At 39.6% G+C, this 26,627-nt stretch overlaps 4 protein-coding genes across 5 annotated transcripts; 3 read left to right on the top strand and 1 right to left on the bottom strand.

The window, feature by feature from the left end:
* Positions 1 to 2,547: 2,547 nt before the first annotated feature.
* LOC129583671 (DDB1- and CUL4-associated factor 6-like) lies at positions 2,548 to 6,279 on the top strand. Its single transcript, XM_055475569.1, has 4 exons — positions 2,548 to 3,290; positions 4,287 to 4,745; positions 4,994 to 5,489; positions 5,651 to 6,279. Exons 1-4 carry the CDS (start codon positions 2,785 to 2,787, stop codon positions 5,972 to 5,974), a joined length of 1,785 nt encoding a protein of 594 aa, XP_055331544.1. The 5' UTR covers positions 2,548 to 2,784; the 3' UTR covers positions 5,975 to 6,279.
* Positions 6,280 to 6,921: 642 nt separating this feature from the next.
* LOC129583672 (uncharacterized) lies at positions 6,922 to 9,819 on the top strand. 2 transcript variants are annotated; one of them, XM_055475570.1, is made up of 4 exons: positions 6,922 to 7,987; positions 8,270 to 8,425; positions 8,589 to 8,658; positions 9,187 to 9,819. In XM_055475570.1, exons 1-4 carry the CDS (start codon positions 7,033 to 7,035, stop codon positions 9,599 to 9,601), a joined length of 1,596 nt encoding a protein of 531 aa, XP_055331545.1. In that variant the 5' UTR covers positions 6,922 to 7,032; the 3' UTR covers positions 9,602 to 9,819. The 2 variants fall into 2 exon arrangements, with proteins under 2 accessions (XP_055331545.1, XP_055331546.1); XM_055475571.1 differs by having other exon boundaries at positions 8,758 to 9,212.
* A 3,553-nt stretch (positions 9,820 to 13,372) lies between these two features.
* Positions 13,373 to 16,307, top strand: LOC129583541 (tetratricopeptide repeat protein 27-like). Its single transcript, XM_055475361.1, has 3 exons — positions 13,373 to 14,190; positions 14,397 to 15,275; positions 15,407 to 16,307. The coding sequence occupies exons 1-3, from the start codon at positions 13,532 to 13,534 to the stop codon at positions 16,143 to 16,145; spliced, it is 2,277 nt and encodes a 758-aa protein (XP_055331336.1). The 5' UTR covers positions 13,373 to 13,531; the 3' UTR covers positions 16,146 to 16,307.
* Positions 16,157 to 26,582, bottom strand: LOC129583720 (transcription factor Sox-10-like). Its single transcript, XM_055475652.1, has 8 exons — positions 26,050 to 26,582; positions 21,409 to 21,887; positions 20,788 to 21,265; positions 17,486 to 17,559; positions 17,109 to 17,257; positions 16,768 to 16,820; positions 16,500 to 16,693; positions 16,157 to 16,420 (listed from the first exon to the last, which is right to left on the bottom strand). The coding sequence occupies exons 1-8, from the start codon at positions 26,430 to 26,432 to the stop codon at positions 16,185 to 16,187; spliced, it is 2,046 nt and encodes a 681-aa protein (XP_055331627.1). The 5' UTR covers positions 26,433 to 26,582; the 3' UTR covers positions 16,157 to 16,184.
* Positions 26,583 to 26,627: the final 45 nt, after the last annotated feature.

The raw sequence follows: 26,627 nt of genomic DNA, 5'->3' as shown, positions 1-26,627 counted from the left end.
TTTCATGCACAATTACATACTATGAAAAAAACACGATGCTCATTATTCAGGTAGTAATTAACGCCGACTAGGGCCGGTGCATACATAATTATCGTTAAATCACCTTCTAACGTAACTGATTACATTCAATTTAAATACAGAACTAGAACTATTAGCACACTTTGATGAAAACGTCGTATAGTTCATTCGGCGGTGACGGTCGGTCAGCTGATATGCAATCGGACATACAGATACTAAATTTATACCACATATAGATATATAAATATTAAGCTTAAGTACTGTATACCAATAACTAATTAGTTAGTTTTGCGTTGTTCTACCCTCAGTACTTAATTATCATTATCCAGTGAAACTATGAAAACAGCGCTCGACGGCATATACAGTTATATTCTATGTTAAGCAATATAATATAAAGATGTTAAATTACAAAACATGAGACCATGCATCTAGCCAGTTACTAACGATAACTATCATTCTCTTATCACATCATTCAGTTACGGAACACTTACAAGTTAATTCTGGCAATTTGCGTTATCACGCCGCATTCGAGAGCGTAGCCTTGTAAAAATCCCAAAAACATTCACAAAAAAGTAAACCGAAAGGCATTTTTATCGCGCGGAATTTCTAAAGATTCTATATTTTACATGCAGCAGTTTTGCAGAAAGTGTGTAAATATAATTAGCTGGTTTTGAATGTACCTTTGTCCGCGAATAATTCTCTACATTATATATTTTTAATGAAAGAATACCCATAGTAAACATTTGAAACTACTTGCTTATTATAGCTAGTGAATGAGTAAATGGAAGTATCAATTTTTTCTGCAATGACTAGTGAAAAATCCTGTAAGCGAATAAGTATCAGAGAATACATAATATGCATATGGCACTTAATTAATGTAGGTTCAAGATATGGATGATCGATCAGGGACGTCGGTATCGCCCGGTACAATTATTTACAATACGTAATATTCGAATTAATTATTCGAAAATTATTTACAATACGCAATTCGATTTATCGTGCATGTACGTGTTGTGTGACGTAACAATTACTAACGATTAGTATATAATATATCAATGAAGGATTTGAACGCATTTTAATAGGCAAATTTTTCCTTTACCTGCATCCAGCAAGCGGAAGTTGCGTAGTGTTAAAATCAGAAACGAAATAACTAAAACGGTTCAAAGTTCAAACGGTAGAATATGGGACTATATATAGTTTTATATAGATACTGTATAAGTACCTATCTGTATGGTATGGGGACGTGTAGTCTATATGTGCTGTTATTAATTTTGACCTTTTATTGACTTTTATAAATTATTCATAAGTTATTCATAGAGACTATTCATAAATTTGTTCTATAGATATATAGATAGATAATACGATCACGTATACTTCGTAGAGTTACTGATTACTTAATGTTAATGTCGACCATGCATTTGAAACACAGAGAAGCTATCAAGAAGGAGAAACAGAAAGAGAAGGATTTCTGTCTACATGGCATCCCCCCACTGGAGCAGACCCAACATCTGACCCACGACGATTACAGTAAAGATCTCAAGAGCGCTATTGAATCAAATGGGATCTCAGTTCGATTTGTGTCGATCTACTCCGCTAAAAATGGCCGTAAGAACAGTTTGTTTGCACGTGTTGGTACTTACGCCGATGAGACTGAGAAAATGTTCACGCCTGAAAACTGGCCTCCTAACATTGGGGTGCGTGAGTGGCTGTTTGCACCCAAAGAGGACCAGCAGTTTGTTTTGTAACTTTTATTCCTAAGTAGTATCTCAGCGTTGTGCACTTATATCTATGGGAATGGCCATTGCCTATTAAAATGTTCAATTCTAGAAAGAGATGTGACATCGTAATCCCACTTTATGATTGTAGTTTAAAAAACAGCACGCAATCCTAGGACTGCTGTCCCTACTCCCTACGCAATTTTAAACAATACCAACTCATATAATTTTATTAGCATAAAAGTTTATACAGGTTGGAAAAGTGTACAGAATCTACAGATTATGAGAATGTTCGTAATGTTATAGAAATGATTCACGAACGCCAGCTGCCAAAACAAGGGAATGGGAATAATGCATAATTTTAATTTTGCTTATGATTGTTATTTTAAAAATAGTATACGAGTACTAACCATAGGCACGCGCGGTAATTAGGTAACGTCATATAATAGTATTATGTTAAATATTATATTATTACTCAGTACATTAACGTACTAAGTATATCATAACTTATAATACATCAGTCACTTATAATACAATACAATTTTAAACAATACCAACTTCGAAAGACCGGAATAATAACGAAACAAAAATTTATCGTTAGTCAAAGTTTTCTTTTTCATCGACTGCGACGCCGTTTCCGAACTAGTACATATAACTTGCTATCGTATTAATGTGGCTATCAGGGCAACAAAAACAAAAATAAACATCATGCAGTTTACGCACACCGTACACGATCGTGAGTGATGTCACTGCTGCTTGGAATAGTGAACGTTAGTTCTGCATTGGTTACTGGCTACACGGAGTACACGCTACAAGTTGAACTGTGAGTACACATCCTGGTTTTATATAGAGTCTATATTCTTTTTTCGCTTTCTATCGATATAGCTATATAGATATATCATACTGCGTGCAGTAATTTACGCGTTTAACTAAGCACAGTTTTGATCGCATAATTTATTAAATAAACGCTCATTAATTGTTGTTGGATTGTTGTATATCATCATCGGACGTTTACTTTCGGGAACATCGCGCGAGGGTTCAGAAGTGAGAAATGGGTACAGTGACTTGCCCCACCAGCGATGCACTTTCCCAATGGGATCCATTGGTTCAGAGCGTTTCTTCTCGAAAACAGCGTTATATTTGGCCGTCGCACTATCTCAATCACAGTACTATCCCTTCTGTGTATTTACAACGGGAAACTGGCAGTCTGCACCTCCACGAACTGCAGCGGGAACTGCGCAGATCACAGGAGCTGATTCAAAGGCTCCAGATTTCTGAGAAGTTATCGAGCCACACTGGCTGCGTCAATTCACTGGACTGGAGTGATGATGGAGAATATCTGCTCTCTGGATCAGACGATTTACACTTGGCCGTGTGGGACGCGAGTAAACCCAACGGATTCGCGCCTTATCGCTTCAAAACTCTTCATCAGGAGAATATCTTCACAGTTAGATTTTTGTGTAAGTCCAATGGGAGGCAGATTGTGTCTGCTTGTGGAGATGGATCTATTATTTACACTCAGCTGAAGGAAGCAGATGTTGCGCAAAAACTGATCAAGTGAGTTTTGCAGACAACTATTCGGAGTTTCTTTGGTGGTAATATATGGGAGAAAATAGAAAACAATATGCTCTGGATTGCTGATATGATGGAATTATTGTAATTTGAAATTTACACCGTATCCGAAGGACACACGGCAGAAAGTAATGTTGTTTTTTGGCTACTTACCAAACCAGCTGATTCGTATACCTATGTAGCCTGTCAAATGTACGTAAGTTGCGACGGAATTAATTTTTAGTTATCCGACAATATTATGAAGTATGCTTGCATGAATTACTGATTACTCTAACTTGTTAACAATAGAAATTTTAGTGTGTGCACAAAAGGATTAGTTTGCATATCACTTACCAGCTCTTAAGCCCAAAGCAACTAAGCCTTATCACCTTAATAATACATTCTGACGGTAAGCGTAATATACTTCAGTAGTTATAATAATATTTTCCTTTCGAAATAATGCCCAATAGGCAAATCGAAACGATAAAAACTTTTATAGTATAAATACCGTTACAAATTACTTATTAGCGGAGATATTTTAAGCGATGTTAACGAGGGCAAAGAAAGTTATCGGAGGGTGGACTATGGAAATGCGGCTAAAACGTCTTCTTGATAAAATTCTTGCTGTCAATCCTAAAATTCTCGAAGCCAGTTCTGTACCTTCTTTCAAATTTCTACTCAGATCTGTTAAACTCTCCTAAATGTTTTGTTAGCAGAAAATTGTTTTTGTTCGACCAGACTTGAAGTCCCTTCGGGGTTGTCTGCTCTTGTGCCGTAATAATAATAATAATAGTATAGTTGTTTCCGAGCGTTAAGTTTTAAAGTGATCAGGAAAGTTGATAGGAGTTTGTTTGCAGTTTCAAAATTTGAAAGGTTTATCTCTCCGTTTGCGTTTATTTTTCTGGTGAGATTTAGCCGAAATATTTTGGCGAAGCGTCGCAGGCGTAATAATTTTTAACAGAATATTTATTCTGATTGTAAATTAACTTTTTCTGTTTTCAGAAACCACACGGCAACTGTTTACCGGGTGCTTCCGCTTACAGAAGCCTGCTCCTGTTTCCTGTCATGTAGCGAAGATGGCACTGTGCGGCAGTTTGATGCTCGTCAGCCGTTTTGCGAGTGCGATCCGGGGGATAACTGCAACCATTCTTTGCTGGCCAATATGGAAAAGGCTGTTTCGACTATTGCTTTAAATCCCGTTCGCTTCCATGAATTGGCTGTGGGATGTTCGGACAGTACGATAACATTTTATGATCGAAGGAAGATGGACCGACCAACAAAACGTATCCGCTGCCAGACGACCAAGAATATGCCCAGACGCATTACTAGCCTGCAGTACGATGCCTACGGAAGCTCTCTTTTAGCCAATGTTCTTTGTGAAAAAATTCAGCTTCTTGATCTGCGAATCAATGAACAACTGAAGGAAGGCAAGGCCAAAAAATTGGAAGATCCGAAGGAATTGTAAGTTGGCTTCTTGTTATATTTTTTTATGCATATCGTGATATAGAAATCTTTAAACTACAGGCGTCGCAACAACCGCAAGGGAGATTAGTTATGCTAACGAGTAACGACTGGCTCACGGCCACGACTGAATAGCAGTGTAGCAGTAAATTAGTCGTAGTCTAATGTTTTTCGCGCGTATAGGGTCTAAAAGTCGTTAACGAACGAATATATACAAGCATGAAAGAGTTACAATTGCATATTTAAAGATGTCCAACGGAACCTCTTCCCATTAAACGATTGCGCCTTCGAGGTGACTGGTCCGATACGGGCCCGCAGTCCCGTCCAGGGCAGCGCCCGACTGAAGCTGCTTCTGGTTCATCGCGGTTTATGGTTGAGATATCTGATTTGATGACCACATGGATGCGAAATCAGATGGCAGCGCAACCTGCCGCACCATCCCCACCGGCGCCAGTTATTACGCCTTCAGAACGATCGGCAGGCGGAGGTGGTCGGAACGATAGTGGAGCACAACTGATGGATGTTATCGCTTCCGCGCCCACCCGGAATAAGAAGTTCCCTGAAGATCTGGTTATCGTGAAACCTGTATTAGAATACTCAGGTCATCGCAGTTCCCGTACAATGATAAAGGAAGCCAGATTTTGGGACGATTCTTTTGTTATCAGCGGTTCCGACTGTGGGCGGGTCTTCATTTGGGATCGACAGTCTGGCAAATTGGTCAACGTTTTCGAAGGCGATAAACATGTAAGCAGTTTAATTGTACGGATCTTCTTTAGTCTGCATGAAGGTTTAATTCGCATGTATTCGATCGCATAGTAAGTAGCGAATAAGTTGGAGATTTCCGATTCTCTTTTACGGAGTGGACTTCTTGTTGCATTGTTATACGGCAGTTGTCTTTCATGTAGGTTGTTAACTGTATCCAGCCTCACCCAACCCAGTTTCTCCTGGCCACTAGCGGGATTGATCACGATGTGAAGATCTGGAGACCAACTGCAGAGGAAGCTTGTTTTGATGCCGGTCTAGCAGAAAATATCGCGGAAGTGAATAACCAGATGCTGGATGAAACGCGGGACACGGTTACGGTACCGGCGGTGTGTGTGGTAAGGATTCTGCGGGCCATGGCCCGGCGAAGTGAAGAGGGTGAACAACGACGGCAAGATAGAAGTGGTAACGCGGCCAATAGGGCCAGGGAAGAAGAACAGGATGGAAGTGAAACGGAGGAAGAATGATTTGATTGCGTCTGAAATGTTATTATTCGTAATTTTGTGATGCAGAAGATCTGCTGAAATGCTCATGCTTTCTCGTCATTTTGCTGTGTATTACATATTGTTACTAGTCCTTTGTTTTGGTTGTACCGTACCTCGGTGTATTTATTTTCAGTTTATAGTCACGGTCTTTATCAAGAGTTTCTACAGTTTTATTTCTTAGAATTTTTGCATCGTTAACGAATTTCTTGAAGATTTTAAGCAGTGGTTTTGTTGTTTCTGTGGTATAACCACACGACTAACAGAGGATTAAAATTTGAACAACTGTATTCTTTATTCTACTTGATAAAAGTAATTTTTCCGAATATTTTTTTACTTGTTTTATACATAATACTTTTCCTGTTTCGATAATGTAATTGACAGCAATGCGACAGAACATTGCAAACTTGCTGATGATAAATGGGCAGTGGTTTTTTTTATTGGACGACAGAAGTACCTGACGCTAACGCAGATTCAGCCGATTTTTGAGTTTACTTTTCTTTAATAGTTTTTAGTACTTAATCATTACTGCCGTCTGGTGTTGCAAAAGTAGTACGAAAGCTTGTACTGCACACAGTGCACAGTACCCAACGGTCCCAGGCTCAGCTGCCTCACTCATTGTCAGCCCGTTCTTGGGAAGGAAATAGGTACATGTTCATAAGTCCAAATGCATACGTAGCTCTTACTATAGCGCGGACGCTTTATACTTTATAGTAGTCTACAGCGCGACTCACAACGTAAACCTTGATCAAATGGATTTCATGCCTTCATGATAGTGTCGTGAAGCCCTGAACAGGCTTGGCCATTACCTTGCGTATCAGGAAAAAATACATTAAAATTTGTCATTATCATTTTATAACGGGTCGGATAGTGTAATGATTGCGACCGTCGTGCTTAGTATGATCTGAACCAGTTCGGCTGCGTTCCACATTTTTAAAAAGCTCACTGCACCCCTTGACGATCGTAGGCAAGCGCAAAAACATCTTATAAATGCCTTAACGCATAGCTAAATGGCGCTTTAATGGTTACGCATAGTTTTAAAGATGTCAAATCCCGACAGTCAGCAGGATGACATTGAATTTGACACGGATGCAGATTCCATCGTGACCTTTAAGTCGCACGAACGCCTGTCTTCGCCTTCGGAGAAAGGCGATGACTTTCCCTTTGACTATCATCGCTGGATGAGTGATTTATTAACCGATCCGGGATTGTCCGGTTACACGGATGTGGATTTTCTCCTCAAGAATCTCATTGGCTCCCACGTCACCGTTTCCGCCCATCGCCTGGTGTTGGCCACGCGCAATAAACATTTTGCTGAAATGCTTCAGCACGAGAAATATCGGGAAATCGTGCTGACGGATCCCAATGTGCCTGCCGAGGCGTTTCAGGCCGTTGTCCGGTACATTTACACCGGAGACGTGGACTTACCGCGCAATGTGCAACAGGTGACCCGGCTGTTGTTCGCCGCGAAGAAGTTCGAAGTGGAGCCACTGTACGATCTGACCAAAGATTTCATCTTGCGACGCATTCCGCGTGGCCATGCCAAACATGTTATCTATCTTTTTCAGCACGCTCTTGATCTCGGTTTGAATGATTTATTTCCGCTGTGTACGGGCGTGTTAGAGCAGCGCACGTTCGAAATAATCAAAGAGCAACAGTTCCTGCGCACCAAAGCTAATTTCATTAGTCAGTTGCTGGACTGCGATGTGTTTACCGGCGTGACAGAAAGAGAAGTCTTCGATGCGGTGCTGCACTGGGGTCGCTCGCGATTGGCCGAGATCGCTCCGGGCGGCGACAGGGAGAAAACGCTACGGAATACTCTGGATTCCTTTATTTATAAATTTCGCTTACTGTCCATTCCCCGGGATGAATTAACAGTGCTGATAACGGAAAGCGATGTTTTCTACGAAAAGGAACAGCTGCGGATCAGTTTGTACTTGCTAGGAAGGCATAGAGATCTGGGCGATTTCTCCATGAAAATCCGCAGATTTGCCCAACGTATGTAACAAATTTTGTTAGGGCTAACAATAAGATAAATGCACAAAAAAAGATCTAGATATGTAACTTATGGAAACCATCAGACACTACGTAATCATGAAAGATCTGTAGCATCATCTGTTATCAATTAACGTTCAAAAATTTAATGCAAGTTATGATGCAACAGCACTATACGTCTATACCGTATAATGGTAGTGGATTTGATAATTATTGTGATATGAAAAAATTTTAACACGTACAGCATGAAGCATGCATTACAATTTGTCGATAAATCTTTCGCAGGCGAAATTTGTCCATCTGTAAAGTCGTTAAGCGGAGCGTCAGTGCCAAGGTTTGCCGGGATAAGGTCACGGCGAGCCTGTTCGGAAGAACGATCGCGGAAATCGACTTCCACTGCCGAATTGTCGCAAGAAGTGACAGTTGCCTCCAGTTCGGAGGGTAAGCTTATTTCTCCCAATTCAGTATTGCAGTGGGAAATGTTTCGAAAGTGAATAACTACAATTTGTAGATTTTACAACCAGGTTTCAGCAATTTTACTTTGTTAAAAGGTGGATATAGTACGATAAATACAGGAATTCGCAGAACATTTTTGTTATCGCAGGTTCGGCCGCCGGTGTCGTACTCAAGAGAGAAAAGCGCAACCTGCACATCGGCAAACCAACGGGAACTGAGTAAGTTAATTATGGTGCTTACTGCCTACAGAGAGTTGTGCATACTATATTAGTAGCTTTAGAATGCATGCAAGATTTCTTCCATACGGACGTTTTTAGTCCTTCACGACATCCATCACGGAAAACCTGCAGCAGCAGTGCTTCGAAGAGCGACAAAAATGTTTGTGGTTCCATGTGTCCCATTTGCCCGATAATGTTCTCTTACTTGTCCAGCTCCAAAAAGTGAAGCTATAGAGCAGTCGTCCCTGTCAGTTCAGATCTCACAGTCAGATTCCGACCAGGAGTAAAAATTACTGCGCAGCGCAGCGTAAATTGCGTAATTAATAGACGGTTATTTGTCTGTATTTTATAGTGCTCACCGGAAATAATAGGAAGTAATGAACTTATGTAACTGGCACATGTGTTTCGAACTGAATTCCAAGCTTGCGATGCTAATGCATTTAATACTTGTGATCACGAATAAAAAGACTAAAAATTCTTTTTTATTCATGCTGGTTATTTTGTATATTCTAGCGTTAGCTTTTGTAGACTTCGTTTCAGTGTCCACGAGGATATGCACTACTATGTTAACAATCTGAAAGAAAGCGATCAAGTCATACGCAACATTGTGGCAAATCTCCCGGTGCCCTTCAACTGCAGTACAAAATCGTCTAGCTTCCAGACCCTATCCCGAGGAAAATCCATCGGCAGTTTATCTGTCGATATAGTTACAGTATCCCAGTCATGTTCTGGAGTAGACGATGGATCCCGACGAGTGTCCAGTGGTGATGATGTTCGCACGGCAACTCCGTTCGTAAGAAAGCTGGGTACAAAGCAAAGTAAAACTGCATCGGCGTCCAGCTTACCCGCAAAACCACTAAGGGAGCATGTGACATCTTGGAACAGTCTGGGACGAAACTCACAAAATGGGTCACAATCAACTGCCTTCAGTGAATGCAATTAATAAAAATGTTTTCGTTTATACCAGTTAATTTTATATTTTATGAGCTATCGAAACGTAATAAATAATTATATAATTTATTATGATTTGAAAGGATAAGATTATATTCTCGTTTCTCACGAAATGCCTTGATTATTGGTAATACTGTACTTCTGCTGAACCAGTTACAAAGATACAAAAAATGGCTGATAGTGCATTTCTAATGTGAAATAAAATAAATAGTACGCCATGAGGTTTTGTAGAACTTTATTTGCCTACAAAACAATCCCATACACAATGAGTTTGTTCAGCACACGAAAAATATACTTTAAACATTTCTGGATCGTTAAAATGCATATTATTATGGGCAATAAAGGTCACTCACGCTCCTTAATTCATTAATTTTGTTTATTAGCAGTTACCGCATACGGGTTAAAAGATTTCTAGTTTTATTCAAATTTTAAGCCCCAGTTTCGTATGTCATCTTGATAATCATATGTATTGTACAACAGTGCAAGGACCAGAGGCGCGTCATCATTAATGTTAACCAGAGTTAAGCAATTAAAATGGGAAATATTCAATACGAAGTAGTAATAATTATTACCATCTGGCATCTGGGTATACTAGAGTGGCACCGGTGTTTCAACCCCAAATCGTACTGTACACCATTAATGTAGGTACTAGGTAGGCTAAACTAATCATTCTGTGAGACATTTTCCAGTTTCCTATTGGTAGATTTTCAGATTTTTCAGTGCTTTACTGTACAATTAAATAACGGCTGTATTAGATGCCGGTAGCGGGTACAAGTACACTATTAATATTTTAATTAAAAAGTCGAACAGAAACATACGCAGGTAACTCGTACAGCGGTACACATCCATGATTCACTGTTTAATAAATATCCACTGCCACCGTTGATATTCTGAGGGGCGGGGAACAAATATCGCACGATAGTACTATACTGTACATATGCATCGTACTGCTGCTCCAACACTGGAAAGTGGAAACGCAAACGAAATTGAACGACAACAAACCAGTCACTCAGCCTTAAAACCTTTGGAAGGCTTTTCGTTTCCAGCTGCAATAGCGTTCGTGTTTATTACCTGCTTGCTTATTATATTTTCTTTGACCTTTACCTTCCTTTATTGCTTCCAGCGTTAACCATGTCGGAGTCCCATTTTGACGAGTATGAGCACTACAATTATGACCAGGACAAATACGTTTACAGTGGGCATTCCGGGAAGCAGCGCACCAAAAAGGAAGCGGAACAGCACACAAACCACTTCGATGCTTCCGGGCAAACCAGGAAAATCGTGACCAAGGTAATAACTTTTCTGATTTCCGATACAATATTTTGCATTCAGATTTCAGAACTTCACAAACCATTAAATTTTTAGTTGCAAAATACGGAGCATAATCATCGAAGCGAGGAAGCTGGACCAAAATCGTCTAAATGATCTCGAAATATTGATTCCATTTTTTCTCTGTAAGCGAACTCAAGGATAAATAAAGTAGTGCTTTTTGCGTTGTTTTTGTTATGGCTTCGTTGTTGATTGCTGGCCAGTTAAAAACTTTTACAATTTACGCATTGCTTTTGATTTTGGATTTTGCAGCGGACTGTACATTTGGACACTAATTTGGACGTTTTCTGGACTCGTTTTTGCATTAAGTGCCAGCAGTTGTGTGTTGGCATTCAAGCAATTAGCGTTTACGATTTGTAATGTAAACTCAGTATAAACTTGCTGGTGTAATCTTGTCTTATCATCGCGTTAAACGATATAGCGTCCTTGTTTTTATGTTTGGTAAAGTTGTTCGTCTGGCATCGGCTTGCACTGTTTTGGTGAGCTGGCTCGAGGCACTTGAGACAGCCGCACATTTCCTACTGTTTCTCATGTGATCGATCGAGTCGTGTAACGCGGTACCTACTTGCTGGTGCAGCAAAAAGCGATAAAATTTTCCGGCTGTATGAGTGGATGGTTGAGTCAAAAACTACCGGTAGCTCAAGCAAAACTGTATGCTCCTTCCATCTACAGTACATTAAAATTTAAGTACATTTCCATTTTCTCAAAATAGTATGCACCGTAGTTGCTCTACGGGAAAATATGCCGAGCAATAATAACGATGCATTATTTATGACGTAATCAATTCCAGTATGTACACAGTATACACTCTTATGATACACTGGCATGAAAAGGCTGAAAAAGAATGGTGATGAAAATGATAATAATTATTTTATGCAGGAACGGACGCATTGCGATTGAATTTTGCATGGATTCGTATGTACATACAATTTATAGTGAATGTATTTACAGTACGAGCGTTTTTGCATGCTGTATTTACTACTTGCGAGTGCGTGGATAAATAATAATTATGACAAACGCAACATTTGTTTAATACAAATTATTTTTGTGCGTGCATCAGGTGTGTTAACGATGAATCAAGCAGCATACCGTAGTCGAAAAAAAAATAAAATTACGAATATCTATACAAATGTAGCTACAAACTCCGCTGACTGCAAAATGATCCATAATTGCGGCCGATTAAGTATCCCAGAAGTTTAAATTGCTAGCAAAATTGACCAGCATATTTATATTACTAACAACCAAATTTTAAACGTAGGAATGTTTGCACAAATCAGCAGTAGCAGGATACTTCAACGGTACAAATTACATTGTAAATGTGCAGTAGATATTTATATTCAATTTTGCATGCAATTTTGCATGTATAACTGCTGTACTTCTATCGTTTGAAGCAACGTCTCCCGGTTTGTACAAATTCTCTGGCTATTTACAGTTTCACATTTTTGCTTAAGTCGTGCTCTTTCTTGCGATTTTTTTCACAGTTGTACGCGTCATTTTTTCCGTAATGGCTTTAGCTTGTTGCAGAAAATTGGTAAAACAACCGAAAATATAATAATATAGATATCGTATACCCGTATGGTTAGTATTTCCAAGGGCGTAATCTACAGGTACAAGTATCACGTTGTACCATATGTTCATAAATTTATCACTAACAATTAAATTACCGTAATTTGATAAGTATTTATTATTTTCAGCAAGATGTGGCTGACAGCTTCATTTTTTGGTACAGTAATTGGATTTCTAATTACTTAATCAACTATAGAATATCTATAAAAACAGTTCGTTTTTCCGCATGAACCGGTTTCTACGCGCATACAAGTGGAAAAAGTGGCGCTAGTACAGTACTTATAATTATTTGCTGCGCTACTTACTGTTTTAATTTACTATTTCAACTTACTATTTCAATATACTGTTTTCAATATATAATAATTTATATTAAGTGTGTATTCGGTATACCGATATACCACCCACAAAATAAAAAATTTGTGTGAAGTAAAGAGAAGCGGGCCGGTCTTTTCGGCTTACCATTACTACCTCGGTTGCTTCCTCAAATCCTTGTACAATGTTTTCTTGCATATAAAGTTTTCTTCATAAAACATTCAAAAAGGAAAAGAATACTTCTACAGTTCGCGGGTGCCTTTTCCCCTACAGTACTTACTCTATAGGTACTGCATTTGCGTACTTATGTGCTTCTGCAACACATAGATGATAGAACAATAATTACTGTACTCGTATTACAATACAGTACGAAGTGCCCTTTACAATCACGTTTACAATTTTTAATTACTGTATTTAGTTTGAGACTTTGAGGGACTTCCTGTCGGCTTTTATGTGGAATCAATATCACAGCCCATCATGATCAACCCATCAACTCATAGAGTAGGATGATACGGCAGTGCCGGTCATGCAACCCTCCTTGGGCGGCATTCCTGTTGACATATGAACATTGCGCAATAACTAAAAGGGAAAAATTTGGAGTGCTGCATTTTTGTTTAGCCTAGAATCTGACGACTCTTCTACTTTTCTGGCGAATTTAGTAAAGTGCTGGGAAAAATTTAATTTATGAAATTTGTGCTGTTCGAATACGAATACCATGAACAGTATGAAAGAGTTAATCTTGACAAGTGTTTTCACCGAAAACTTCGACCATGCTGAAGCGGTAAAATGGATCACGGAGAATCCAGTCGAATCTTTCCAACTGGCAAAGGAAGCCTCCTCTACTTTTCTTCGCGACAACTGGACTGGCCCGCCTGCAACGGTTCCATCAGTGCACGACGAACTCGCCCGAAAATACCTTGGCGATGCGGAACCTGCTTACCATCTCTGCCGAAGTCCGTCGAATCTTGTGATCGCCTTGAAAATCTTAGAGAGCCTCACACGTACCACATCGAAATTTCAGTATCTTCTGGAGCTCGTTAAGATTTACTGGATGCAACAGAATTTGTTGGAAGAATCGTTGCCGCAGCTATACGAAAATGTCCAGAAGATTTCCGCGATTGTGGACAACGATGAATCATTAACAGCCGAATGTGATGTCAGGAATAAAGTTGAATATTACCTGATAATGTGCCACATTGCCGCATATTATCAAGATTTCGCCAAGGCGACATTCCTTATTCAAAAAGCACAAAAGCTGGCGAAGGTATCTTCGAGTATTACTGGGATCCTGGGCAAACGGACGCGGTTTCAGGAAAAAGATTATGCGCAATTAGTTGTGGATGTGGGCAACGATAACACTGTGAAGAAAACGGGGTACGAAATTGTGTGAATTAGTCACTTAGTGACTTATTGTGTGAATTAGTGAATGCATTTTCCTTACATAGGAGTGTTTGCATTAATTTTGCGCTTTGGTGTGAATTAATCAGATTTGGATAGAAAATTCTTATTTTCACATTTTGAAAATAATTGCATTGAATAACGAAATGTGTTCGCTTTCGCTTATTTTGAGTGACTTGCAGACATGACACCGATGTGGAGTGGCGCAATTTGCCGCATAATGTTCCACTAGACGATGACACATTACTTCCTGTGCGAACGTTAGCGGAAGACCTTCCACAGCGTCATTTACAAGACCACGAAGCTGCAGTGCTTTTATCCGAAGGTCTTCTTTTGCACCGCCGTCAAGCGAAACAGAATCTGCAGGATGAGGAGATCATGGCATTCATTGAATTCATCCTCCGATCCCGGCCACCCTACTCCATCCAGGCCACAGCCCTGTTCCAGCGATCAAAGTTGGAAGTGGACAAAGTACGCAAAACGCTGCGTGCTATGCAGCAGTTGGAAACCCTCTTGACCGCTTATAATTCAGCGGACGGTGCCAGTTTCTCCGAACGAGAAAATCTGGCTCTGGCGGTAAATTTGCCACCTTTCTGGAAAATACAGCAGGAACTGGGCTACGCGCTTCTGCTCAATGGATGCACAAGGGATGCTGTGAATATTTTTACTTCGATGGAATTATGGGAAGATGTCATTGAGTGTTATCAGCGCGTCGGTCAAAAAGTCAAGGCAGAAGATTTGATTGTGAAGGAACTGGCGGCCCGTCCACTGCCATCGATGTGGTGTCGGTTGGGAGATCTGCGAGAAGATGTGGAGTGTTACGATAAAGCTTGGGAACTGTCGAAACATCGTAGTTTCCGGTCGCGGAAAGACCTGGGACGGTTGTACATTAAACGAAAAGAATTCACCGAGGCTGTGAAAGTTTTGCGAGAAGGTTTAGAAGTGAACGCCGTCGAATCAGGCACGTGGTTCCTTCTGGGATATGCGCTGGTGAAACTGAAAGAATACGGTTCGGCGGAAACAGCCTTCCGGCGCTGTATTAGCCTTGACCCGGACAATTCGTGAGTTTGTGTGAATTTGCAAATCAGCGGTGATTTTAATTAATAGACTGTTAGAAATTCTCTGATGCGTATAAATCCATTTTTCTTCCGCAAAGTGGACTCATGGCGTTATCCAAAGTTGTATGTTGCAGGTTAGCTTGGAATAACCTGGGCTCGATTGCGTTACATCTCGGAAATGACCAAAAAGCTTACAAAATTCTTCGTGAGTCAGTTAAAACCAATTTCGAGAACTGGAATATATGGGATAATTATCAGAATGCGTGTCAGCGTGTTAAGGATTTTGATGAAGAAATCCATGCTTTTCATCGTTTATTGGAATTACGGGGAAGTGTGAATGCTGAAGCGCTGGCCCTGTTGGTAGCTGCTGTCGTCGGGGGTGTTACGGATCTCCAAGGTGCATCGGCCACGCGTTTATTAGCCAAAGTGAAAACCCTTATGGGCGCGGTTACTGCGAAAATTCCTGATAACTCCCGAATTTGGTATTTGTATGGCAAGCTGCAAGCAGCTGAAATGACAACTGTCCCAGGAAGTGAGCGAAAAGAAGTGCTGGAATCTGTTGTGCAGAAACTGCAGAAAGCATATCGGCATTCCGTTAGAGAAAAAGATTGGGAAAAGGAAGAGTCTTCCCTGACGAACTGCCTGATGATAGTAAAAGAACTAACAGACGCTCAGACGTCTCTTATGGAAGCTGACATCAGTGAAGAAGAGCGCCAGTCGATCAAGTCATCGCTAAGGGTCATGTTGGAGAGTGTCGTTATTAAAGTTCAACGTTCGTATCTAAATGACATTTCCGGGGAGCTGCGAGTACCAGAGGGAGTTGTGAAACTGTTTGAGTCCATTCAGCAGAGCCTTGTGATCTTTAAGAATTAACCGCGTGAGAGTTGTTGTTTTAATTTTTTTTATATTTTTTCAACAGCATTTTTTAGATGCGTTGTTTTGAGACTGGTCACCGGCGCCTAAATCGGGTTGCTTTCCGGTATTAGAATTACTGTTCAGAATAACAGTATCCGTTAACAACACACTGCGTGACTGGTGGAGCTTTAGTACAAATCTGTGATAGATGTCTGTTAATAGCGCAAAAAATGCTTTCTCCACGTAGGCTGTGTCGCGTGCAGACGTTTCCATGTAAGATATTCCTTTACGATCTGAAAAACTCTGGTTATAACGCAGTCTGGCTTATACGGCAAGTACTGTACATTCTATCGGAAGTGTCTGTTACAGTACCTGCATATGCCAGGGCTTGCTGAGTCGATACTGTTCTTCTGGCCTGAAGGTCACTTTTATTCCCAATAAGCATAACAACAACATCATCACTTGTTGAATTGCGAAAATCTTTAAGCCAAGCGTCAGCGTTATCAAATGAGGAAAAATTCGTTATATCAAACACTAGAAGGGCACCCATTGCTCCGCGGTAATATCTAAAAGAAAATTACAATTACAAAAAGATATTTATAAAAAGAGATAACTTTACTTTCTCATCATTCATACTCACGCGCTGCCTATTGCACGGAATCTTTCCTGACCGGCTGTATCCCAGAACTGCGCCTAATTGGGAAATTCAAAGCATGTTTCAACAACTTCGGTGAACGCACGATTGCCAATTCAAAACAGCCAAAAAGTAGAAGAAGTCTGATTAAGTTTCACGTTGCATGGTCTTGCAAGTGACAACAAGTCCATAATAATTACTACCATAACACTGCCCATTATGCAGCTCTATGCATTGTTATACCAGTCAACAAACATTTTTATATTGTCTTTAAAAATTGCTTGAATCTGCTGCAGCTGTAAAATGCAGCTGCAAGAATGAACAGGTAGGTGCAGAGTCAGACTGACCTTTATCAGGTGTCCCTCTATTTCAACAATTCGAGCAGCGAATTCCACTCCGATTGTACTTCGTATATTGTATTCGTGGTTGAATTCATTTTTCGTGAATCTTGAAAGAAGATTACTTTTTCCTACTCCGGAGTCTCCAATGATGACGACTAAAACTGAGAAATTAGCAAAAAGCGCAACCTGTATGTAAGCTGTTCTGTTTAAACGTTGTATAACACGATAGACTTAAATATTATCATGCACACAGTAATTCTACCATAGACATATCTGTTTTGCATTTAACTGGAGCAAATCTGGTGCAGGTTACACATATTAAAATCGATTTAGCTACTTTCCGTGTAAACTTTGTAAGGTATTAACTTTTTCGTCTTAATCACCTTTGAAAAGGTAATCGTATGCTTCTTCCTTACTACGAACAATTTTCATTGAAGCTGCTGGAAACAACTGCGAGCTGGACACTTTTCTGGCAGTTCCCATATCACAAACACATCATATGCATTAACAATTCCTGCTGTATGTCGATGCTGCAACAGTATATTCTAAACAAATGTTAAATCGTCGCAAAAGGCATGAGAAGATCATGGCTATCTTTTGCGCTAAGTGGGAAACGGTCTATTCACGACATATGGATCAGATTAAATCCTGTCTGTAATTTTTAAGAAGGTATTCGGTTTTTAAAACAAGGGAAATGTGAAAACATGAAAGTTTGGACTGTGTCTATGGAAAATATTGTACTACAAATTTACTGAATTTATTACCACAAAGATCAAAATAATAAATTTTTACTAGCACTAACCCTATAGTAGCTGCCAAAATCATATGGTATGAGTACTCCTTTTGTGACGCTAGCCAGTTACTTGGTAGATTGTCCAGATTTTGTTTCCTACTGAAGTAATACCAGGATTTATGTAATCACTTGTCCCGGTAGCAATTACCTAAGTAAAAATGTAATTATGAGTACATTAAGAATTGGTAGTTGTAGTAATAATTACGTAATTATAATTTTTAATTTATGATATTCATTTCTTGCCCACATCTTTCGACTTCGTTGTGATTTGTACCGTCCGCAAAGTATAAATTTTTACAGCGAGAAATACAAAATCCATTGTTTAAACTACGCAAATCCGTTATACAAAATCAGAGAAATACAAATTCGATATAATTAGAGACTTATGTATATATAGAGACTTACATTATTCGATAAAAATTAGAGACTTCTAAGTCTTTGTTATTTTACTCATGGGTTATTTCCAGAAAAATTAATTATTTTATACTGGAACCATGATCTAGGAACAATCTGACCACGAAAGTATTTAAACGGGAGGAGGGGTTTTTAAGTACAAAGTGTTGAATAGATATTACGAAAAAGATGAGCATTAATTTGTATACGTTCAACATTTGTCAGTGCGTCTGTAGTTTGTGTTGGGAACGCTGAGCTGTTTCATGAATAATGCTTAATGTTGGTGAAATACTGCAGTGACTACTTAATCTAATTTTTGTTTGTAGATATGCAATATGCAAATTATAAGAGCCGGCAGCTTTATAAATTAATGAAATAATGCAAAACAAGGGGATTTGATAACTTTGAAAATAATTTTTTTAATTAAGTAGCAGAATCCAAGTAATTAGTAGTACTATAGCTATAGTAGTACAGATAGTACTATAAGTTGTTGTTGGGAACATAACAATAACAGTAGTAGTAGCTTAACAATAGTGAAAAAGTATCAAAATGTTTTTGAGCTGTGGTTTGTTTTGTTTGTTGTTGTTGTTGTTGCGTAGATATACAGCTACAGTGTAGTCCTTAAAAGGACCATTGCTCCAACAAACATTTAAAATATCTGAATCGTCAAGGTAACAAAGTAAGCATGCAACATTGACAACTGGTCGGTTATTTTGCATCACCGAAATCTATTCGAAATCTCCAAAACTTTAGAAAGCAGCGGCAACAACCACTTTCTGTTAAGAAAACTCAAACCCTTAATGCGAGCATACTCCAGGAATTTTCGCAACACAAAGGTGTTTTTTTACACAAAATTTAAGCTGTTTTGTTTGTTTGTTTGTAATATCAAGCTATCCCTAGCAACTCGTAATCATCCGCTAAAATAAGTTTAGCGTTTTATTCAAGCATGTTATGTATTCCAGGCGTTCATCTTCTATGCGCACCCGGATGTGCCGGATATTGTGCAACCTCATGTGCTGTATTTTCGGCAGCAGTTTTCAAAGTTATGCCTGTAAATTTGGCATTATGACATTTACCGCCGCTGTGGGGCACTTCTTGTTTTTTAATGATTAATTTTTTTTTAAGTTCAGTTTCTAACTACCTGCGCAGGCCAGGCCGAATGCTACACTTAAAGCGTATACAGTAGATACAATTTATTACTTGCTGCCGTAGTCTACGGATCGTAGATGATCTGCTGGCTGTTTATACTTACTTTTGGTCAAACAATATGGACATGCATATTACGAGATTAATAATTATTTAAGCTGTGGGCTGAGTATGACTGATCTGGCGTTAATTTTTAATGGTTGTTTTTATTCGAAACGCGAGCCATCTATAATCGCCTTTCCTTTGCTGAGCGTAACCTTAAAATATTCCATCCATTCTATCCTACCCAGATGAGCGGCTACTGGACAGGCGGCAAATTTACAAATCGCAGACATGCGCGTTACCATTCGGCTCTTCTTCAAATTAGTGCACCGCCAACATGTGTCGGGTGTTACACTTTATTAATTTTGTGGTAAATGTGAAATTTATGTCAACGATCGGCAGCGGACTGCAGTCATGCCGTGTGCAAGGAAGCGTATCCGTGCTCGCGGCCGCTCATGGAAGCCATCACGTATAACATTATAAGCGGATCAGCGGATGGCAATGGATACCATCTTCGACGTTTATGTGGTGTCCATATGTTTCCTGCTGCGGCTTTAGCCTAGTGAACTACAACGGCAAGATGCATTTACCATGCAGTGCATCATAAAATTAAGCTGGTACACATATTTTTTCTTAACGAAAAGGTGTTTCTAACCTTATCACGATTTTTTTCCGATTAAACAGACTGGCCGAGTTAAAGACATACCAACAGCGATGGGAGAGAGTGCATCGAGGTGAGAAGTCATTCACACTTTTTTTACATTTCTAAATGAGTTTAAAGCTCTGATTAAAATTCTTGCTTTTTACGCGACCGATGATTGGGGTATATGCAAATGAAGCAGACAATTGCTAAAATTATGCAGAAACAATAGCTGATTCTATACGATAAACTGCGCATTAATACATAAATGCAAGCGCACACAAGTATATCGATGTTAATACGAAGTTCTTCTTCATAATTCGACATTAAAAATCATTGGCTATACAGATAGTTCCCGTATGCACCAACAAATCGTACTTAAACTTGACGTCATTACAACAAAACGGTAAACTAGAACAAAACAGAAGGATACTTCAGGAAGGAAAACGAACTACTTAATGTACACAACATGACAAACAAGCAATGGATATTCAGCAGAAAGGTTAAGCGGCATCTGTAAAATAAGAACACTTGATACATCTTGATTAACCGGCAAAATTGTATTACTATACGAATAGATTTCGAAAAGTAAAAGCCCTGCTAATAAACACTTAAATTAGCCTTCGAAAAATAAAAGCAAAGAATCTGAATGTTTTCAGTTAAGGTTTTGCCAGTCGGCACTGCTGGCAGGCGGTCCAGATCGCGTTAGTGGCAGTTCGGCAATGTGAGTATACAATGTGTGCACTACTGGTTGCGGTTCGCTCAGCATGTTCGGATGAAAATTTCCGAAACACTGTCCTGAATGGCGATTATTGTGGATGTACATGGCATTGGGAGGAACATCGCTGCAATTCTTCTCCATTTCCGTAGGGAATTTGTTGCTGTACTGTTCGCTGGGATAGCAATACCGACCCATCCAGTTGGTGACGGTATTGGATCCAAAGTGACCTTTATCCATTTGCACCGGTGTAAAGTAGCGTTCAAATTCCCCATCATCCAAATTGTCCATTGACGGAGCGTTTAGATTGCCGTCGAGCGGACCGGCTGCTGCTGGTGTCAAATGCGCGGAATTTTGGTAGCTGCAACTGGCTGTGGTGAAAAATTCCATTGGCTGATGATGATTTGGTGGTGGTGGTAAATCATTGAGGCCTGACAAAAAGCCAACCATATGAATCGGTTGTGTACGAATATGGTCGCAGTGTGACATTCGCGCATGTCAAAAATTGCACGCTGGCGACAGTTTAATGAGGCAGCTGCGGCTAATTTGCGAGTGGAATATTTACTTCACCTACCGTTTTTTTCCTCACGGACATATGCGTTCCGTTTGATTAGACTGCTAGCGTCAAAACAGTTTGACGGTGCGGCGCCGGTTGGAAAGATGTGCTTAGATGGCGGGGAGGTCATCATGAGAGAGAGGACATCCGTTACAGGTGGATGCTGCGATGTCAGTGCTGCGGGGGAATTGGCTGATTCGTGCGAGCTATTGGACAATGACGATGTCGGTGTGCAGGCATCGCGCTCTTGGACGGCGTCATAAACATTGCTGAGTGATGTGTATATTTTGCGCTGTTTTTTTACTGCTTTTGACGACTTCTCACTGCCAGCCAGATGGCCGTTGTCGTCGTTTCCGGATGCAATATCAGTTGTGGAGCGTTTGCTTGTTTTCCGACGGCGCGGCTGATATTTATAGTCGGGATGGTCTTTCTTGTGCTGCAGGCGTAAATATTCGGCTGTTTCAATAAATACGCGCTTCTTGTCGTCGTCGGTTTGCCTGGCCAAAAATATACAGTTTTGAATTAATTTTGTGAGACGATTGATTTATCTATTAAACGATCTTATCGGATCCTCCTGAAAACCAAAAACTAAGAAAGGAATTCATCAAAAGAACTTATTCTACGTATGCGGCGAATTTATGACGTTTAACAATTGTTAGTACTCAACTACTCATATTACAATATAACTGCTGATGCATCCTACCTACTGCTTAATAGTATTAGTTAATCTGCCAACATTCTACCGTCCGAACGAGCAGATATTTTAATCTGTTAAATAGGTTTTAATACGTCCTGCTCTGATGCCTTTTAGTACCTGCCTCAACCACTTTCATTTAAAACTTCGGCGATGCGGAGGCAAGCACATTTGCGTTGAGCACATGCATGCAGGATCAAATTACGGCAACAGACGTAAGAAATGGATTAAATGTGGCTGGAATGCGAAGCTTATCGAGGAAAAGTTGAAAATCAAATTACAAACGTGCTGCCAGCTTTACCTATTGTAAAATCAAACAAAAATTCAAAATAATTCTGCTATGCCAGCGTTCACAATGGTAAACAAAGGTTTGCTTTGCATCAAATTGCAAACCAATCTGCTTTATCCACACCCAAAGCGGTATTTGCTCTACCAGGTAGGAAGTAATACAAGCTACGATGATAATCTATCTGTACATAGAACTGCTTAATTTTCATTAACTTACAACTGCAAGATATACATACAGTTTCCTTTTATTGAAAATTAGGAGAGTATTACCTACAAGTAATGGTGATCGATGGTTATTGCGGAGACAGTCTGAGTTTGCAGCGAATGTCAGAATTAACTGTAAGAGTTGGGTGTAAAATATCATGTAATTTGTAAAATATTAAATTCATCTTTCAGAATCACACGCTGTTGTTGTCCAAATCAAAAGCACGCATTACCTGTTGCATTTTTAGTGCTTTTACGTATTTCGAAAGCGCTGCAGAGTTTATAGATAGTGTAACAGCTAGGCAGCTACCATGTAGCAACACAAGCTGGGAAACCGTATAATCGAGCGGCAAGCGGTGTAAATGTTTATCGATTTGAAATCTCTCCACTTCCAACTTGCTGCACGCGCCGGGCGAGATGTCGGCATCGCTTTGAATAGTTACACTGTCCATCTTGCAGCTTGCATATACACAAAGTGCCGCACTTTCCCTCATATTTATTGATATTAAAATGTCATTGCAATAGGTCGGGTTAAAGAAAATAAACAATAACATGTAAGAAATGACCATGTATTACACAAGCTCAAAGTGCCGCGATAGTGGATTGAAAAACTGCAACAGCCATCCATTTCTTAGGCAAACAATTATTACAAAGCATCAATACGTAAGCGTCAAAGTAAAAAGTAGGGTCAAGAAGTTTTATCCAATTTAATTATAGCACAACAGACCGGTTCGCTGCCAAAGTCGAACATGAGTGTAAAATGTTTACAATATGAATGTGTTGAATCGATGACGAACAATAGGAATAAACTTAACTTCATCGATCGTTGCGCTTGTGAATATTCTGCTTAAGTCAATAATCGGTAATACTGCTGTAAGCAGTCTACTGTAATTGCTAATCGACTAATGATCCACATTCGTGCTAATAAGTCGTAATGCGGTGTATGAAGAAGCAATCATGTAAACCACTTGCAAAATTCAAATTAGTCGAACCTTTCATACCAATACTAATAATAATGCAGTGATATGCAGTACAAGGTTCGACTAATTAAACCTGCAGTCGGCAACTACAGAGTACTTGTTTGGTGCCCAGTGGTCGCATATGCTATTACTTTTACCTTTTACGTACCTAATAAACTTATACAAACTTTCAAAGCCCTAAACAATCTGTCAGATAAAAGCTGGCGATGTGTGCACGAAAAGTTGCTTCCCGGCAAACTAAAAAATTATTTTTATGATGTGAGAACTTGAAGCAAAATTTTTGTAGTAAAGAAATTATGGTTTCGCTCGTTGGGGCTTTACTGCCACAACCACACAATGCAATCGCTAAACAGTGAGGCGCACGCAGGTTCCGATTCAGCCGGCAGTGGTCTGTAATCAATAATTTAAGGACAATTATGTGTTGGTTTTGGGATAAATGACTTGCCACCTTTCTCTGCACTCAAAGGGGTCATTGACAGATTACTAAACACTACTTATAGCACAAGATAATGTTCGTGCACTGTTATCACGGGTGAGTTCCGAAACCAGTGCCTTTCGATCGAAAAGAGGAGCAATTATACAGTTTCATGCGTACAAAAGCACGGGTAACATGCAAGGCTTACATTAACACCTTTAAATACTTACGGTTTAATGTTTAGAATGTGCCAATATGATCAGAGTGCAACTCAGTACGTATAGCTGCCGCATATACAGACAATAATTTTAATCTGGACGTTGAAGCTTCGAATTCGGGCCAGGGCGCAAAAATGCAATACAGTGATATGGTGTATTATGCCATGCGTGGACATATAAAGGTTTCGATCGCTTTTTAGTACGTAACTAATTGTGTATGTTAGAGCTCTTAGAGGTATCGAGGTGTTCACTGTTGACCAATGATCCGAATTTTTCCAAATCCCTAAAACGATTTGAACCTCCTCTGAACTCTACAGGTGCAATACTTAAATTAGTCCAATTGACTTATTACATGCATTTACAAATTTATGGATAGACTTTCGTCATCTATTTTAGCTTGTTAAATATCGATGTTACTATCAACAAGTTTTAACCAACAGGCAAAAAGTGAACCTCAAAGAGGATTTCAGCGGGTTTCCTCTAACCACAATGAATGAAATATGATATTTAACGGATACTAACTATCTGGCCACGCCGAGAGATAAGTTTCGGCTAGAGTGACCTTTTTAAACTTGGTATACTTCTGTATTATTTTTTCAACACTGTCATTCACGCTTAATGGTTGAAGCAGTCAAAAGATTGAAAATCCAGTCAAAACACTTGTTTTCAAACTCTTTCATTCAAATAAAATCCGTGAACAACATAATCCAAGGAATCATGAGCGTTTTCACAGGATAGTTTTTCTGTGTAAGCTGCATGCGGCAGTGCATAATCCACATTCTACATCTTTATGGAAAGGTCTCAACCATACTTATACTGGACAACTACTTATTGTCCATGGCTTTTGTTTTCTACTGTGCCTACTGTGCCTTAATTACAGATGAAAATAATAAATTCGTACTTAGCACGTACGAGTCGGTACGGTTAATTGATAATTAAACTTCAAGCAAAGAATGATGACCGGAGTATTCAAAGTATGTCTTTCAAAAAGACACCCAGCAAGAAATCGTGGATACAAATTACAGACACACTGATATGTAACTGACGTTGAGGAGCGCGAGCCCGAGTTTTCTGGTGGACGACCACAAGCTTAATGCTATAACAGAAGGCGAGAGGTTGTCATATTCATTTTGACATCATACAGTTATTTTCTTGATTACAGGTATGGTCTCTGTTACCAACACACTGCTTTGTGCCACACATTATGACGAAAACGCGGCAGAAGGTTTAAGAGTATGACCTTTAAGCCAGTAAAACGGTGCAGGATATGCCGTATACGTACGCGGTAATCCTGCATGCACGTTTCCAGGAGCGTTTTGTTTAGCGCTATAATTTCGTTTGCATTAACCGCCGTAATTCTGTTGAGCGGAAATTTTACAATAAAGTCCACAAGGCTCGAGCGAGGAGATTATCGTTATCATCTACACTCATTACGTTCTGAATAAGCAGTCGATCCCGGTATCGCACAGGATGGTCTAACTTGTTCGTTACCTACTCGGGTACTCGTACCCTTTACAGAAATGTCGACGCAAACAGAATGAATTCAATGAAACATTTAAAAACTGAGCAAAAAAATCGTTTTACGCCGTACAAATACATAGGTAAAGCTGCGCCCAACAATTTTAAAGCAGCCCAGAGACACTAGCTACATAACGCATAATCGCATTCATAAATTACCCGCAAGATTTCCTTGTTTTAAAAACTAAAAAATTCTTTATAACAGTATCACTGAAACTTCGATTTTTGGACAACTTCTCAAATTAATTTTTTTTGATTTGATAATGAAACATCGACAAACGACAAGCGATAAGAGGTCACAAGGCAGTATATTACTTCGTATGCGTCCATGATTACGCTTACCTCCATAGAATCCCCAGTGTTTTTGATAACTCCGCGTTGTGCAGATGAGGATGCTTTTCGGCCAGTTCTTTCCGCGCCGCCTGTGCCCATACCATAAATGCGTTCATCGGTCTCTTGACGTGGGGAATGCGTTTCTCTCCCGGAGTTTGGCGGGTCGGTAAGGGGATTGATGTCCAGTCATAACCATGCATAATAGACGCTACGGCGTTACGGATATCGGTAGGTGGACATTTACTGCTGTCACCGGAACCGCTAGTTGATTCCGCAACTGATTTGGTCATAGCTGAGCGGTTAGAATTAATTGCGTCTGACTTTTTTATCGATTCCGAAAAATTCCCACAGGATCTTTCCGGTCTATCCACGGTAAATTGTTGTGCCGCCATGGTTTACCATAAGATGATGAGGCTCGCTTTTTGATCTGCACTTATAGTAATATTGAAATCACGCTTCAGAGCCTCTTAATTTTATGCAAGTGTTAAATTTGTAAATTTGGTTAAAGCAGGATAAGAACATATACCGCTGGAGCTATTGTACATACGTACATGCAGCGTATTTCTTCACTTTGACATTTCAGCTTG

Source organism: Paramacrobiotus metropolitanus, unplaced genomic scaffold (genome assembly GCF_019649055.1).
Source record: "Paramacrobiotus metropolitanus isolate TYO unplaced genomic scaffold, Prichtersi_v1.0 Parri_scaffold0000011, whole genome shotgun sequence".
Lineage (NCBI taxonomy): Eukaryota > Metazoa > Tardigrada > Eutardigrada > Parachela > Macrobiotidae > Paramacrobiotus > Paramacrobiotus metropolitanus.
Note: the sequence above shows the minus strand (reverse complement) of the source record. Positions and strands in the feature narration are given on the sequence as shown.

What these genes read in the sequence shown, in the direction of transcription:
- LOC129583671 (XM_055475569.1), top strand. Translation starts at nt 2,785, where the DNA reads ATGGGTACAGTGACTTGCCCCACCAGCGATGCACTTTCCCAATGGGAT. An exon ending in GTTGCGCAAAAACTGATCAA is followed by an intron (nt 3,291 to 4,286) that starts GTGAGTTTTGCA and finishes TTCTGTTTTCAG; the next exon opens with AAACCACACGGCAACTGTTT. An exon ending in TTGGAAGATCCGAAGGAATT is followed by an intron (nt 4,746 to 4,993) that starts GTAAGTTGGCTT and finishes GCATATTTAAAG; the next exon opens with ATGTCCAACGGAACCTCTTC.
- LOC129583672 (XM_055475570.1), top strand. Translation starts at nt 7,033, where the DNA reads ATGTCAAATCCCGACAGTCAGCAGGATGACATTGAATTTGACACGGAT. An exon ending in AGTTGCCTCCAGTTCGGAGG is followed by an intron (nt 8,426 to 8,588) that starts GTAAGCTTATTT and finishes TTGTTATCGCAG; the next exon opens with GTTCGGCCGCCGGTGTCGTA. An exon ending in GGCAAACCAACGGGAACTGA is followed by an intron (nt 8,659 to 9,186) that starts GTAAGTTAATTA and finishes TAGCTTTTGTAG; the next exon opens with ACTTCGTTTCAGTGTCCACG.
- LOC129583541 (XM_055475361.1), top strand. Translation starts at nt 13,532, where the DNA reads ATGAACAGTATGAAAGAGTTAATCTTGACAAGTGTTTTCACCGAAAAC. An exon ending in AACACTGTGAAGAAAACGGG is followed by an intron (nt 14,191 to 14,396) that starts GTACGAAATTGT and finishes AGTGACTTGCAG; the next exon opens with ACATGACACCGATGTGGAGT. An exon ending in AGCCTTGACCCGGACAATTC is followed by an intron (nt 15,276 to 15,406) that starts GTGAGTTTGTGT and finishes TGTATGTTGCAG; the next exon opens with GTTAGCTTGGAATAACCTGG.
- LOC129583720 (XM_055475652.1), bottom strand. Translation starts at nt 26,432, where the DNA reads ATGGCGGCACAACAATTTACCGTGGATAGACCGGAAAGATCCTGTGGG. An exon ending in CCTGCCAGCAGTGCCGACTG is followed by an intron (nt 17,560 to 20,787) that starts GCAAAACCTTAA and finishes AAAAGTGTCCAG; the next exon opens with CTCGCAGTTGTTTCCAGCAG. An exon ending in TAGAGGGACACCTGATAAAG is followed by an intron (nt 16,821 to 17,108) that starts GTCAGTCTGACT and finishes TTTCCCAATTAG; the next exon opens with GCGCAGTTCTGGGATACAGC.